Source organism: Vipera ursinii (assembly GCF_947247035.1).
Source record: "Vipera ursinii genome assembly, chromosome: Z".
In the NCBI taxonomy this organism is placed as follows: Eukaryota; Metazoa; Chordata; class Lepidosauria; order Squamata; family Viperidae; genus Vipera; species Vipera ursinii.
In genome coordinates, this window is record NC_139517.1 from 80783316 (window position 1) to 80799876 (window position 16561).

The 16561-nt window shown below is 34.9% G+C and overlaps 1 protein-coding gene across 1 annotated transcript in view; it reads right to left on the bottom strand.

The window, feature by feature from the left end:
- Window positions 1-16561, bottom strand: part of RBMS3 (RNA binding motif single stranded interacting protein 3) — a gene marked incomplete at both ends in the record, with an annotated part of 526486 nt that overhangs the window by 16105 nt on the left and 493820 nt on the right. Inside the window, one exon of the mRNA XM_083376163.1 lies at window positions 14726-14836. Within this exon, the coding sequence (XP_083232289.1) occupies window positions 14726-14836 (111 nt within the window). The remainder of the gene's footprint in view (window positions 1-14725; window positions 14837-16561) is intronic.

Below are 16561 nucleotides of genomic sequence, written 5' to 3' on the forward strand. Positions count from 1 at the left end.
AGTCACTAAGTGAACTGTTGTAAGTCAAGGACTACCTGTACTTCATCACTTTTTTCCTTTTTGGGGGGGGGTGTCATCACGTTTTTGACACCTTGCTAGGCGACTGGTGGTACTCGGATGTTGCCATATCCTAAAAGTGGTACAATGGGTGAAAAAATTGAAAAGCCCTATTCTAAATAATACTTTAGCTTCTTCATTTTCTATGACTTTATTTTATTTTATGATCCAACAAGTTCTTGTTTGCATGTATTGTTATTATCTGCTCTGACTGCTATTTATTTTTAATATACTAGCCACTATTATTTGTTAAAAATGATACAAAATTCTGAAAATGCTGCATAGCATTTAATAATAAACCTTTATTGTCAAAGTACAACATGTGTATATTGAGATTAGCTGAGCCTCCCCCTGTGCTCTCTCCCCCCAACACACAGTGACAACAAACCCTCCATCCCACCACACTATGTGAACCAACTACACCACACACCGGCCTCCCAAGTCAACTCTGCATAAGATTATATCCCATTCAAAAGCCTAACAGCCCACGGATAAAAGCTGTTCTTCAGCCTGTTGGTATGGCTGACTATATTCCTATATCTCCTACCGGATGGTAGGAGAGTAAAGAGATACCGTCCAGGGTGTGAGTCATTTGACACAAGCCTTCCACCACTGTTTATCCCATTAGATCAGACATGTCAAACACAAGGCCCGGGGGCCGGATCCGGCCCACAAAGTGGTTTCATGTGGCCCGTGAAGCCATCCTGGAAACAGGGAGGGAACGGCCCCCACTGCCTTGGCCCTGGCCCAGAGAACCTCAGATCTGTCCCACTCCTGCCCAGGCACCCATAGGCACCCTTGATGCGAACGAGGTAGAGCTGGCCATGCCCACCCATTAGGTCATATGCCCACCCAGTAGGCCACGCCCACCCTGGCCATACCCACCCGGCCCCTTGAGGGCAACCACAATGCTGATGCGGCCCTCAATGAAATTGAGTTTGACACCCCTGCATTAGATTAACAGACACCATAATCCTCAGTAATACTCTAATCAGCAGGCCTTTTCACATTTTGCCTGAAAGAACATAGGCATCCTTCTGTTGATTATTATGGGGGAGGTCTGTTTTATAGTACCATCCACCATTAAAACAATGGTGAGGAGGATGCTGAAATTGTTCTAAAGCAGTCTATTTTATTTCAATGATTAGGCTTTATCCAAAGTGAATACGTTTTTGTCCCCAGTGAACAGTTTTCAACAATATGTATACAACTGTACAAAGACTAACACAAATAGGCCTCTATATTGAGAGCAAGAAAGATGAGCCTAATGGATATACGAAGGAACAGCTGCATAGGGGAAAGAGGCTGCAACATTTTAAAATTTCTGAATAGCCAATAATATTTGGAAGTGGTTTAGGCAGATGTCTTCCTAATTCCCTGGGGTATAAGAAAGAAGAGTAAGTGTAGTAAAATAAACACTTGCAAGATTTTGTTATTATAGAATAATAAAAATAATTTTATCCTTCCTATGGACTTGATTTTCATCTAGTCTAACTTGAGGACCACTTGGAGGCTTCAGCTGGTGGAGATTGCGGCTGCGCGAGTTGTGTTGGGGGTTTCCCGATACTCCCATGTAACACCTCTATTCCGTGAGCTGCATTGGCTCCCGGTTGCCTTCCGGGTGAGATTCAAGGTGCTGGTGATGACCTATAAAGCCCTAAATGGTGAGGGTCTGGGATATCTGAGGGAACACCTGCTGCCGGCATCAAGCTCCCTTCGTCCAGTGCGCTCCCATAGGGAGGGTCTTCTCAGGGTGCCGCCAGTAAAAGATTGCCGGTGGATAACACCCAGGGGGAGGGCCTTCTCAGTGGGTGCGCCTGCCCTTTAGAACTAGCTGCCAGTGGAGCTTAGGACTGCCCCCGACCTCTGTTCATTCCGCCGGGACCTGAAGACCTGGCTCTTTGAGCTTTGAGCTCTTTTCAGCCCAGGCTGAGAATTTTAATTTTAATTTTAACTGGGGTTTTTATTTGTTCAGGGATTGATATAATTTTTTAATTGTTTTTAACTTTTGTATTTTTCGTTTTAATCACCCTGTAAACCGCCCTGAGTCCTTCGGGAAAGGACGGTATATAAATATAATAAAATAAATAAATAAATAATGCAGCTGAAATCATCATCTCTTCAGCAAGTAGCATTTTAGACTGCAGGATGATCAACTGACCTTCTTCCTTTGGAAGGTGTCACTGCAATATTATACTACAAAAGCAACATAATTTTTAGAAAATAGTTTCAGCATCATTTAGTCCATTCAGAGACTGCTAACAATTTCCAATTTATGCAGTTGATTGCATCAGCACCCTGCACTGTCCTCTACAATCTGAAGACAAATGTCAATGCTAAGAATTTTAATGCAAAGAAGCATTTAATGAAATCAATGCTGGAGAAGGAAAACAATCTATGGAAAAGAATAAATTGTGTCTTGCTTCCACACTGAAATTTCAGGGCACTGATTGTAAATAATTTCAGATAGGATTAAAATAGATACACAACTGTCAGAATGCTTCTGGTAAATGCTTAATAGAGAAATAAGTGGGCAGTAACTGTTCTGGTTAAAATTTCAATCAGTTTACCAATATCTAAAGTAAAACAAAATGGAATAAAGTTTCAGGAGAACAACAGGAAGAACATATTATTTTTACAAAATCTATAATTATATCTTGTGTTTTTGTCTTTCTAAATGCTGATGATGATCTCACAGAAGTTTCCTTAAGGAGAACAACACAGCAACTCTATATATGCACATTTCCCAGTGCTTATAGAGAATTTCCCCCTAAGTAAGTTTGCAAATGTTTTGGCCCTAAGAGTAGCAAGCAAATTTCCTGCCATGCATGCACATGGTATATAATGAATTATAGCTGAAAATGTTTGCTTCCTCTATGTAAAGGGTTTACATTCTTCCTTTTCTTTTCAGCCTGAAATCCTTTAAGGTAAGAAACCATGCTGCCTGGCATTCTTCCCATTTTTTAAGCAAGCTCTTATTACAAGAGTCTATATCTAATGGATTGGATATGGTGTTTTTTTCCATTTTGCTAATGAGAAAAGCTAAAGGCCATTACTTTTTCTGATTAAGATCCTTGTGGGAAGAAATGTGATGTGTACATTATGAGGGCAAACATAAAGGAAATACACAGCTTGTTCAATCAATCAGATTGAGGCCAACAAAAGGAAAATATCTAACTCTCATCCTGTGAATAATGCTGAGGAAAAATGATGGGAAAGATCAGAAAAGGAAAATGTCTTTGAAAGGTGAACTGTGGGCATCATATTAGTATGATAATCAACAACTAGTTTAATAGTTTTTCATCAAATACATGGTTAAATTAATGTCATTGTGACATCCTGAATTATTTTAAAGCCACATTAATTACATTAATGTGAGATAGAGCATTTATGACTACCGTCATGATGGGTACATCATTACTACAAATGCAAAGGCAGCATGTTTCTGACTCCCAAATGATAAAGAGCAACTCTACAACAGGGCTTAACAGGCTCCAAACAGACTCTTCTGAGCAACTTTCTTTCATGTTTTTCACAGAATTTTGCCAACTAAAGCAGACTCTTGCATCATAAAACATACTCTGGTGACTACTAAGGAGGAGCTGTTTTCAACCTTTTTCCCCACAACAAGTATCTAAATTGTGCTGTCTTTTATTATTCTGAAATGCATGCCCTTCTTCCTGGAAATCTGGAAAATATCAGGACTCTTGCATTTCTTTATCAATTCCCAAGTTTCAGGTAAATCTCCATTTTCCTCCTCTATTACCACAGTGAAAAGTACCTTAAGAGTTAAACTTCTCCAAATATATTAAAGCCGTGGTTGTCAACCTGTGATCCACAGACCTCTGGGGTCTGCAAAGCCTTTCAAAATGTTATGATTTAAATCTTGAGTAAGGTTTTGGGAGTCCGTGCCTATGATCTGGCCACAAAAGTATTTAAAGGGGTCTGTGGTGAAGAAAAAGTTGAGAACCATTGTAATAAAGCAATGAGCCTGACAGAACACATTGTAATCCGCAATATTTTGTTAAAATATGCTATTCTATTACTTAGCACGATATGTGTGTATGTAGGTCCTTTTCTCATTCTTGAGATGTACTTCTTAGTTTGAACTTATTAAAATCACGCACTGGAATTGAATGAAAACCTCAAGCATTTTTATTTTGTATCATTCAACAATGATTTGAGAAATGCTATTCTATGGATAAAAACTATTTTCAAAGTAGGATAACTAACTTCTATGGAACTTATACATTTGTTAATCAATATCCCTTCTTTTTTTTCTTTGCAGAAAATAATATTTCACATTCCTCAAATATTCTTACTACGAGGACTAGCTTTCACTATTCTACGATTATCATGTCATACATATCTAAACTACTCTGCTGAAAAACAAAAATCAATAATGCTAATCTTTTAAAAATACGGAAATAGGGTATTTTCAAAAATGAAAAAGAGATTCTGTATTTCTCTTAGTTGTTGGTTGATTTCAGAAGGTAATGAATTTTTTCTCTGGGGGTACAAGGAAGCCAACTCATCCATTAGTAACATTCCCACTCCAGGCTTGAAATAATTGTAATTGTATAAACTAAGAAAGCAGCTGCTTATCACTCACTCACCCCTTAGGAGAGAAAGTTTGTGTTGACAGTAAAAGATCACATGAAAGGAATCTAGAAAATAAAATTTTTCAAAAACAGTGGGCTGAACCTACAAAATAAAGGATTCCTTTTTTAAAAAATCACTGGTTGTAATTATATCTTCTACAAGCAGAATATGCTACTTACCTTGGCTACATGTAAAAGTATGATAAGAGCCTTGGCTACATGTAAAAGTACAAAAAAGAAACTTTCTCTCCCAATTTACTTAATGTTCAAAAATGTAGATATAATTTTTAAAAGTTACATTTGTGAATTTGAGGATTGATTTGATGAAAGAGCTGATAGGTTTTCAGGTGAAATTAAGCAAATTAATGACAGGATGGACTTCCTAAATAATAAATCAGAAACCAGAGACCTCTAGTTAGAGGGAGGCCTAGATAATTTAACTATGATGCCGTTTATGCAGAAAGTATTGTGCTAAAGATTTAGGAGATTCCTCTCAGAATTTTGTGTAGAAAAAAGACTTCTTTCTAATAGATATTTTAAAGCAGAACAGGATTGTATTTAGTTGGCACAAGTTGGAAGGAGTCATTGTACCTTTTAACAACAAAGATATAGATTGAATACTGTTCAAAAAGGCAAAGAACATATGGAATACAAGAATGAATTGGAATAAACTTCAGTGGATATTTGCAACAGACGTCTAAGGACTGTTTGCTTGCATATGGATGATAAATCTTTAATATATTAAAAGGAAGAAATATTCTTCAAAAAGAAAAACATATTTTTGTTACTTGAGAAAACTGAATATATATATATATATATATATATATATATATATATATATATATATATATATATACATATATATATATATATATATATATATATATATATATATATATATATATATATATATATATATATATATATATATATATGATACAATTTATCTACAAAACCCACACATATGTACAAAGATGTGAAGTATTTGACTTATAAGACTTAGGGTGAAGAATTTATATCTACAAGTTTGAAAAAGTCTAATGCAGTAGTTTTGTATATTAGCCCACAGTTAAAACCAAAATTGTTACTATTAGACAAACATAAAACATAAGTGGCAGTTGAAGTCAAAATGCAAGGAATTAAAACTGTAATTGTTCTTTATATATCAAATGATTACAAAGGGATGTCTTTTTAATCATTTGATGGCCCAAATGACAATGTTTTCATATGAGAAATGGATTCTGATGGGAGATTGGAAGAAAGTAGTCTCCTTATAATTTGATAGATCTCAGAAAAGAAAATTAAACTTAATCAAAAATCTTTTTTGGATGAGATATGGAGCTGTGTATAAACAATCATATTATTGCTAATATGTATAAACTTTTGTTGAAAATGGAGAAAGATGAACAAACTAAAGACTATATGATAAGATGAGCAAAGTTTTTTTATATAATATGCTGTTGGATCAATGGGAGAATATGTAGAAGAAAGAGCTATAATTTACACGTAATTATAATCTTAAAAAGAATTTTTATAAAATGATAGATCATTGATATTTTACACCAGATAAATTGTCAAAAATCTATAAATGGATTTCAAATATTTGTTGGAAATGCAATTAACCTGAAGATATATTTTTAAATTTTTGGTTAATATGTAAGAAAGCCATAAAATATTGGGATCAAATGTGTATTTTGAAACAGAAGATTCTAAGGATAAATGTACAACTGAAACCAGAGGTTTAATTTTGGGGATAATGGATATACAAATTGAAAGATCCTATGGAAATATGTTTTTATATATGAAAACAGTTACAAAACATTTATATGCACAAAAGTGCATGAATACCTATACTGAATAGCATTAGCTGATTTTTAGCATAGGTTCCACTCCACTGCTAACCTTGGGCTGATCTGAAAATAGTTGGTTACCAGAAATTGTTATTGTTACAAAAAGTTAAAAGGGGCCTGAGCCTGGATCGAAAAAAGTAATTTGAGAAAATGTCTAAGAAAAGCTCCTTCATGGTTCCCATGAAGATAAAGGAAGGAAGAACAAAGTGGAGAGAGAGAGAGAGAGAGAAGAAGAAGAAGAAGAAGAAGAAGAAGAAGAAGAAGAAGAAGAAGAAGAAGAAGAAGAAGAAGAAGGAGCTGACCAGCCACCTAAACACTTTTCCTGCACGTGACTTGCCTGCTAAGAGAGACTATCATCCCATCACATGACCTGCCTGCCGAGAGAGACTGACCACCACCTCATCACATGTTCCAGCCAAGCAGAGGTGCCTAAGTGAGGGACCACTGTGAACCGGCAGCCAGCCAAAGAGGGCCAAGAGAGAACCTGGACTCCAGCAGCCCTTTCCGGGTAGCACTACATAAGTATCAGTCAATATAAAAATAACAAGAACAATTGAACCATGATTGACATAATCATCTCAAGGGCTCTAAATGACAATCTGACCTCCATGTCTAGAAATACAGTCATGCCTTCTGAACCTTGTGAAAGGCTGGTTGGGACACAGTCAATCTAATGTCTGATAGGAATGATCTGTCAAAAACCAGATGCCATGGCAGAGAAGTTTGAAAAATCAGATAAAAACTCTATATGGATAAAAAAATTTGAAAAGTAAATATGTTTTAAATTCTGGGGAACTTCAGAAAAATGTAATTAGGTTCAGAAGTTCCATAACTTTAAGCTGACAATATATTCTTGACAAGATGTTTGATAGTATATCACAATTAAGTTAATTGGCCAATTATATGTATTTTCTTTTTGGTCTCTTTTATTTCTTATAATTCACGCAATCACCACTTTTTCTCAGTAAAATAATCCTAGAGCTTACAATTAGACAAAATATTCTTTTATTGCCTAACAGTTTCTCTTTCACTTTATTGTTCATATAGACCAGGGGTGTCAACGGGCAACGTTACGTGATGTGTCATGACATATCAGAACTTTTTTGCCATTGCCAGCAATGTAGTGGGCGTGGTTTCACTATGATGCATGCAGCCCGTGGGCCAGTAGTTTGAAACCCCTGATATAGACAAAAATTAGTTCTTTTATTATTCTTGACTTCTTATCTTAACTTGACACTTAACAAGTAATTTGAGAGATTTACTTGCTTATGCAATTTGCAAACATTAAGAAGTAGATTATCCATATTATCACTGTAAATACATTTTATAATCCCAAATCATTGGACTCCTTTTATTTACTAAAAGTGGCATAATTTTCAGAACAGAAACAGTAAGCAGCAGAATTTCATATCTTCCAAGAAATGGTGGAGTTACTGTGAACAGGTCAAAAAGAGCAGTTATTTCAAGTTCAGCAAACTGTCAGTAAAGTTTCCCTCAGGGGTAAATCTTACAAGTGAGAAAATATTATACAAATGAAGTATTTTGTTTAGATGCCTAAAAAATGACCGTAATAGTTCAAAAATGCCATTACTAAAGTGAAGGATGCTAATCAATAGAAATCAAACATAGTGAGCAACTATTTGGTTTCATTTTTTAAAGAGTATTGATATTATACCTAATACACACTGCCCAACACAGCTTTCATTAAACCACAAAGGAAGTCAGATCAATGGTGGTTTATAATGCACAATGAGTGGCATTCTGATGATGGAGCAATTTTGGAATCTATTTATTAATAAACTTCTCTTCCATCCCACACACAATTCTTTTTTTCTACTTCTTTAGAGGAAATTTGATACCATTAACTGATTTGTCTAGCTAGAAAAAACTTAACTCTTGCACTTCTGACCAGTAGAAAAATACTAGTTTGGGGGGGACAAATATCCTAAGAAATTCTTATTTGCAAAATGTTTCAATAAATCTTTTGATAAATATTGATCTCTAATACTATCTGGAGTATAGTAAGGTACATGAAATATTCTCTATTACAAATAGAGAAAACTTCTCTCAATTACTTTTTTAATATTTTATTTTTTATTCTAAGAAATGGAAAGAACTAAGAATTTCCATTTCCAGACTAAATTCCAATTTAAATTAAGAATGTATTTAGTATGTTCATAGAAAACAATATTACAAATAAAAAATAAAAAATTACAAGCAATGTGGCTATTTAGAATCTTGTTTTTTGCTGATAAAATAAATGAAAATATAATTAAGTGATGATAATTTTTTTTAAAAAAGTAAATGATGCTGGGTTGAATCCCAGCCTCTTTATTTGTCTGAAAATCTGTTATTCAAACTGACATTACTAAGTTAGATGGCTACAGATCTGACGTTAGAATAAAATCTATATTTAAAACCATTAAAATTATCCATGGAATAGGACGATAATAGTGCTGCATTTTGAACAACAGTCATGCACATTTTTTGACTTGCCATTTTGAAGTGATCTTTACGATTTTGAACCAATATTATACAATTCCAGAAGTTGAGAATCAAATAGCCTTTATAGTTACCCGGATTTTATCATTTTAACTATAGTTGCTAAGCAACTGTAATATCCTTATTTCAAACAGTTCACCCATTTTTGTTATAGATGGTTAAAAAATGATGATAAACAAAAATAGTGAAAGCAAACTGTGTTTTCAGAAAAAGTAGATGTAGTATAAAAATGTTATAGTACACGTATAGCACCTTCCAAAATAATTGGCTTTTTAGAATTAAAAAAAAGTATGAATATACAAAATTTTCCTATTCTGTAGGATGATCTGCTAATATCAGTGGAGCAGTGGGCTAATGCCTCCTTAAGTAACACCAGCTGCCTGCAATTAGTGCAGGTTCGCGTCCCACCAGGCTCAAGGTTGACTCAGCCTTCCATCCTTCCGAGGTAGGTAAAATGAGGACCCAGATTGTTGGGGGCAATTAAGCTGACTTTGTAATAATGCCGCTTGGGGGGTGTATGAAAGCCCTAATAAGCAGGCATATACATAGAATGAAGGCTACTGCTAAGCTTGTAAGCCGCCCTGAGTCTTCGGAGAAGGGTGGGATATAAATGGAATTAAAATTTAAAAAAATGGTACATTTATTAGCACTGATATTGTTACACAAAACAGCATGTACAAAATCATATAGCAAATTTTCTATTTGCACATTTCATCTTCTTAAAGTTTTTTATATGCATCACAGAGATAATCAGAATATAGGTAGTCCTAGACATACATCAGTTAATTTAGTGACTGCTCGAAGTTACAATTGAAAAAATGCAACTTATGAATATTTTTCACACTTACAACCATTTCAGCCTCCCCATCCTCATGGTCATGTGATAAAAATTCAGATGTTTGGCAACTGACTCATTTCACCTTCTCACAAGCCAAGTCAATGGGGAAGTCAGATGCACTTAACCATCATCTTGCTAACTTAACAACTGCAGTGATTTACTTAACAATGTTGGCAAAAAAAGGTAGTAAAATGGGACAAAAAAAACCCACTTAACAAAAATCACTTAGCAAATATCTCTTTGAACTCAAGTCTGGCCATAAGTCAAGGACTACTTGTAGTGAATTACATCAGAAGCTTACCCCAATGTTTGTTACTTCGATCCAAGCCATACTGCTGACTAAAATCTGAGGAGGATACTTTTGGCTGAAATATATGCTATGCTGATTAACAAAGCAAGTGAGGATATGAAAGCTTTTTAATAAAAGCACTTTGCATACTGCAAGCTTTTAAATTAATCTGGGACAGAACAATGGTGTAGATACTAATGATACAGAACAGTTCATTAATTTCTAGCTTGTCTGCAGAAAACAGCTTGTTGAAAGTTAGTCAATAAACTTTTATAGTGTCCACTAGTAGATTTTTAAAGGGCAACATTGGAAATATGAATATAATGGAAATGGATTGTTCATATTTTCATATGCCCTAAAATGTAACCCCTGTAAACTAACTACATTTGTAATACTTTCTATTGCAATTGTATGGATGACAAAAATTTACTTTTGCAAAACAGAGCATAATGATGATGAATGATGTCAAAACTGGTTGAAATAACCTAAACCCAAACCACTGATATAGACTGGTACCTGGTGATAAAAGAATCCTAGGGAAATGCTTATGCAGTTTCTCGCAGATGTATTAAGAGCAACTGCCTTTATTTTGAAAGGTATCACTAGATTAAAATGCTGAACATTATGCTTGAATTCCACAGCCAGTAATAAAAAGGACCATAAACCTCCCTTGGAGCTTTGATTATTTTAAGACATTGGGATTTATTTCACAACTTTTATTGGACAGCAAGTCTCAGTCTAGCCTGCTGATTAAATTTATTGGCAGCAAAAGAAGGAACCATGAGTTTAAGATGAAAACAGATTTTTCAAAGACTTGTTAGGTTCTGGTGGGAAAAGAGGTGGTATACAATGAAATACAACAACCTGGACATTTCAATATGAAGTACTTTTGTAAGGATTCATTTTTAAAAGGAGATAGCTTTATTTAACTCTATATATCTATATATTTATTTCATGCGTAAAGATTAGAACATGTAGATAGGATTAACCATAAAGTATCATACACATATAGGTTTCTTATTCATTTAAAACAACTATTAAAAACAAGGAAAGTAAAAGCTACATTTCAATTAAAATGTGACAAACACTAGGAAACAACTAGCCAACTTTTACCAAATTGAAAGAGCTAGCCTTAAAATATTACCACCATCACCACCACCAAAGTGATTACTAATATCATCTATACAGCAAAATCTACATTGCTTGGGACAGAGAAAAAACTAATCTTTTATGTCAGAAAAATTCTATCTCCAGTAAAAGGTGATCAATCTATGGCTCCTAAAAATAAATCTGAAAGTTTAGTTGAGAAGCACTCTCAGACAAAGATTTTCAATATAACCCAACATAAGCAGACTTTGGCTAATAAACCAAAAAATTCCTAGAAAATGTGAACAATCATAATGTATTCCAGAAAAGGTCACAATATAGTACCAAGAAGAGCTCATGGTAATTCAGTATGTGTAAAATGCTACTGAAACATTTTAGCCTACTGGGGAATCTTTTTTTTTCTTTTAATGCAGCTTTTTAGAATACTTGGAGAGAAATGTGAAAAATAACCAATAGTAGTGACTTCCAAAACTAAAAAAGGGTATATAATAAATACCTTTTGCAAAAAAAAGAGTGTTTGAAAGTTCAAATGTAATGTAGCAATAAGCGAATTATAATAGAAAAGGCAAGGAAAGACAAAGACAGCTGAAATTATGCCACCTGAGGACATGGACAAATTGAATATATTCAGATGAATAAAACAACTTGTTTAAACAAGGTCAATCACTTGTAGTGCATTAATCTTTACTAAGTACCTGTTTCATATAAATATGTACAGGGAGAAATACAGTAAGACTCAACCTGAGTCTGTATGGTTGTGAGAGTTTGGACCCTCAGGTCCTGGAAATGTTTAGTGTAACTTCTGTATGACAGCTTATACCAGGTCATCTTGGATTAAAAAAAAAACTGGAGTCATTTATATAAAAGATAAGTCCTGGGAAAGTGGGAAAGAAGGGGACATCACTCTTACCTTCCTGTTTAATTACCTGCCCATCACGTGAGAGGACAGCTACACCTCTGGAAATTCAGTAGAACAGGAGGAAGACTTAGCTGAAAGGTAGCCCTGGAAAAGTCTGAGGGAGTTGGAAAGTGGAAATCACAGGAAGGGATTTAGCACATCTGTATTTATGTGTTTATGAAAGACAACTTGCTACAGCTAAGAACCAGATTTGGCCCCGTAAGACACACAGGTTTATCTGAGATACATGACAGTGGTGACATGAATTTTCATATATTGCTAAAGAGTTGGTTGTTGTCACAGGCCTTGGGTCAGAAAGCTTTGACTTTTGTTTCTGCTACTTGGTCTTTTTGGTTCTGCTTTCTTGTCAGTGATCTTTTCTTGATATATTTTGTTTCCTTTTCATTTTTTGGTTATAAGTTGCTCAGAATCAACATGTATTTGAACAGCCTCAAAACAAGCTGACTGACTGATTAAATGAATAAAGCTCCTATGTTGGAGCATCCATAGACTTTATTTTAGGCTGTACTCAATACTGAAAAGCATGAAAAGCTTTGTCTATTTACTAAAGGTGATAATGAAAATGCTTTACCTCTGAAGACAATCTAAGATTTTTAATTACATTACATGAGCAGTGCCTATAAAGAAAAACATGCCCCTAAGTTAAAAATTAAGTTAAAAATGGTCACAAGACATAAGGGGAATTCAATCAGGTGATGATGCCTGTGGAGAATATTTGTTTTTTTAAAAAAGCTCCCTCGCCAGTGGAACAATTTGCCCCACAGTAAATTAACTCAAACATAAAGTTCCTGCCATTCTTTTCTGGTACAAATGTAGTGTTCTCAATGAACACCATTCTATGGTTTAGCAATTTCTAAGACATAGCAAACTCTCTCATTAATCAACTCTTTGGCTTCCAGCATATATCATTCTAAATACTTACTCGCTATTCATTATCTTGCAAATCTATAAATTAGCCATGTAAAAAAGACAGGAAAAAAGAGAGAAAATGGTTACTGGACAGGTCTGTTGCCCATATTTGCTGACAGGAAAAAGTTAAAGAAAATCTAATTTTACTATAGTTACTGACAATATTTTAATCAATTTAGTACTTCCCTCACGTACCATAATCAACTTAGTCCTTCTATAGTAGACACAAACACTCTAGTCTAGAACAAGAATTTAATGCCATCACACTAACCAACTGCATACTCTTGGAGTTCAATATGCTACGCCACACACAATTTCTGAAAAAGAAATGCAAATTATATGTTTGTACATATTGTGTATGGATGATGAAGCAAAAATTTCATACGTGGTATGGTAGAAGAAAAGCCATGTTAGTCTCTGGAGGTAGTAACTTTTTGGACAAAGTTCATTTAAAAACATAAGGTTTCATAAGCTACAATTCACTTCATCTGATACTTAGTGACATACTGATTCAGGTTTTAAACTGGGGTAAGACAAGATGGAGACAGGCTGATTATAAAGGTGGAAGTTACATGTGAAACAGATTACAAGCATCTCATCAATTCACAATTGTAATGTGTTAGAAATGCACTATATTTCTTGAGACATTCTGAGATTGCCTGAAAATCTTTAATTCAGCAATTTTACTTTTTCCAAAACAGTCACTGCCTTACATTGTCCTTGTTTTGAAGTCTGATCTCAAATTTGGACTCAAAACTTGTAGCAAAAGTAAAGATGGTATGAATAATGACTTTTGTGGCTAGGGATTTCAATCATACCATGGAAGTGTTATTTCTATACATTACAATTACTATTATTATAGACAGAATGAATATGACATTTTCAATAATGAAATATTGAAAACTGTTGAAAAATTATGAAGATATCTGCAAGTTTCCCATAGAGCACAATGGCAACTTGAGATAATTTGGAGTAGGAAAATAGCACAAAATAGCATGAAACAGCATGGTTCAAAGAAAAATACTACTTATTACTGTTTTTGATAAACTACGTTACTCTTAAACTGTACATATTCAATTGTGCATCAAGAACCACTTTTATATAATCCCTGCATTTTGTTATCAACATTTAATATGAGATAAATTGAAACTGATATAAAATGAGAAACAAATTATAGTTTTATTAGCTAATAATGCTCAAATAATAGACAGAAATGGACATGTACTGAGGAATAGAGAACAATGTAGAGCAGCTTTTCTCAACCTTTTTTGTGTGAAGTAATCTTTGAAATAATTTTCAGGCCTCAGGGATGTGTTGCATAAAATCTCACAAAATATGAAAACTGCACAGTTCAATTCATTTTTTAACTACACATCCCACATTTTACAGTGTTTACAATGGCACAGTGATAGGCTTTGTCAAAATTCCCACAATTTATCTATCTATCTATCTATCTATCTATCTATCTATCTATCTATCTATCTATCTATCTATCTATCTATCTATCATCTATCTATCTAATCAAAACACCCCTAGAAACCTCTTTGAACCTCTTAGGTCCGTGCAAAATCTCAATTGAGAAAGGCTGCTAGAGTTTATAGAGTGAAAAAGCATTTTTTAAAAGTGAAATTTAAGCACATTCTCTAAACTTACTGTTCCTGTTGTGCCCAAGGAAAGATGACTCATCTGTTGTGTCAAAGGGGCCATCATACCTGCTGGCTGCATGGACATTGTATGATCCATTGCTGGTGTTAACACAGCACCCTATAAATACACATAGATTATGCAAAGTCTAGAAAAGGAATAAGAAAAAGTTAGCCAAAGAAACCAGGACATGAACTAAAAGATAAATAAAAGGAAATATAATTAAATCCAATTTAATCTTTCTCTAATATCTTTCTCTATACATATCCTTGCAAACCATCCTTTCACAGCCACAATTTCTATCATGTCTTTATACTTCATTCATGCTGTTTGTTTTTTTTTGTTTCTTGATTATCTTTTTTCTGAGAAGCTCATCAGTTCCATCTGACCATAACTTTTTTGATTTTGAGGAGTCCTTGGTGCTCTCTGACTTAATTGTTTTCTTGCAGACATTTCATTATCCCACCTAGGTAACATCATTAGTGCTAGTGATGACATCATCACTGTTTTTTTGATCTTCTACTTCCTCTTGGTTCTCCCTTCATATATTTGTGATTCAGTCCTCAATCATTCTTTTTATTTGATTTGTCTATATGATTTGTCCTAGTTCAGGGGTAGGCAACCTTGGCTCTTTTATGACTCGTGTCCTAGTTACTCACTTTTGAGTTCAAGCATCAATTGTTTTTTACTGCACTCTTTGTCCACATATACTCTTAAATTATCAATTCCTATAGCATTCAACTTACTTTTATGTGTCTCGTGACATCTGCAATTCCACATAACATTTCTTCCAACAAACATTTATTTCTCACAGCAGACATACACATACAAAACACAAAGTGTCTGACAGTATTTGCATGCTTTAAATTCTCTTCATTCATTTTCCTTTGTTTTAGAAACATTGTGTGAAGTACACAAATTCATCTGCTTGAGCCTATTCTTGCCACTTGGCCTACTGTGTTATTGTATACTCTATTTTTCTGTTATATAGAAATATCTTAATTTTTAATACAAGCATTTATGGAATCATTCTCCCGATTGCATGATATAACCTTTAATATTTCTGTATATCATTTAAGTTTTCAGCCACCAACATAGGATTGTCTGCATACAAAATGCAGACATACCTTCCACCATCATATCTCTAATGTCACTACAATCATTCTTGGATGTTTTAAACAACTAGGGCATGGGTTGGCAACCCATGGCTCTGGATCCGCAGGCAGCTCTTTCAGCCTTCTCCTGTGACTCCCAGCCATTTGCAGAGAGAGAGAGAGAGACAGAGAGACAGAGAGACACAGAGACAGAGAGAGGCACTTACGCTTCCCTTCCCCCCCCTCTCTCTCTGTGTGTAACTCACACTGTTCTCCGAGAAGCTGAGAAGCTTATTGTTTGGGTCTCCTGCCTTTGCTGCGTCTCCACAGGAAGCAGTAGCTCTCAAGGGTAGGAGAGCCAGCCCAATAAGAATGTGTGCCAACTTGTCCAGAACAGCGTGAAGCCAGCTTGCCAGGTGAGCAGAAGATCGGAGAGAGAGAGAGGGGGGAAAGAAAGACAGGGAGAGAGAGGGAAGGGGAGAGAGAGAGGGAGGGGAGAGAGAAAGAGAGAGAGAAAAAAACTCATGTACAGCAGCCTCTATTTCTTTTTAATTAAAGTCTTCAATCAAGTTTCCACCACCACCCCACGTAAGAGAGAGAGAGACAGAGAGAGGAGAGAGTGAGACAGAGAGAGAGAGACAGAGAGAGACAGAGAGAGAGAGAGAGAGAGAGAGAGAGAGAGAGAGAGAGAAAGAGAGAGAGAGTTTTGTGTCTCCCACTGTTTTTTTCCTCTCGAAAATGAATCCAAGTG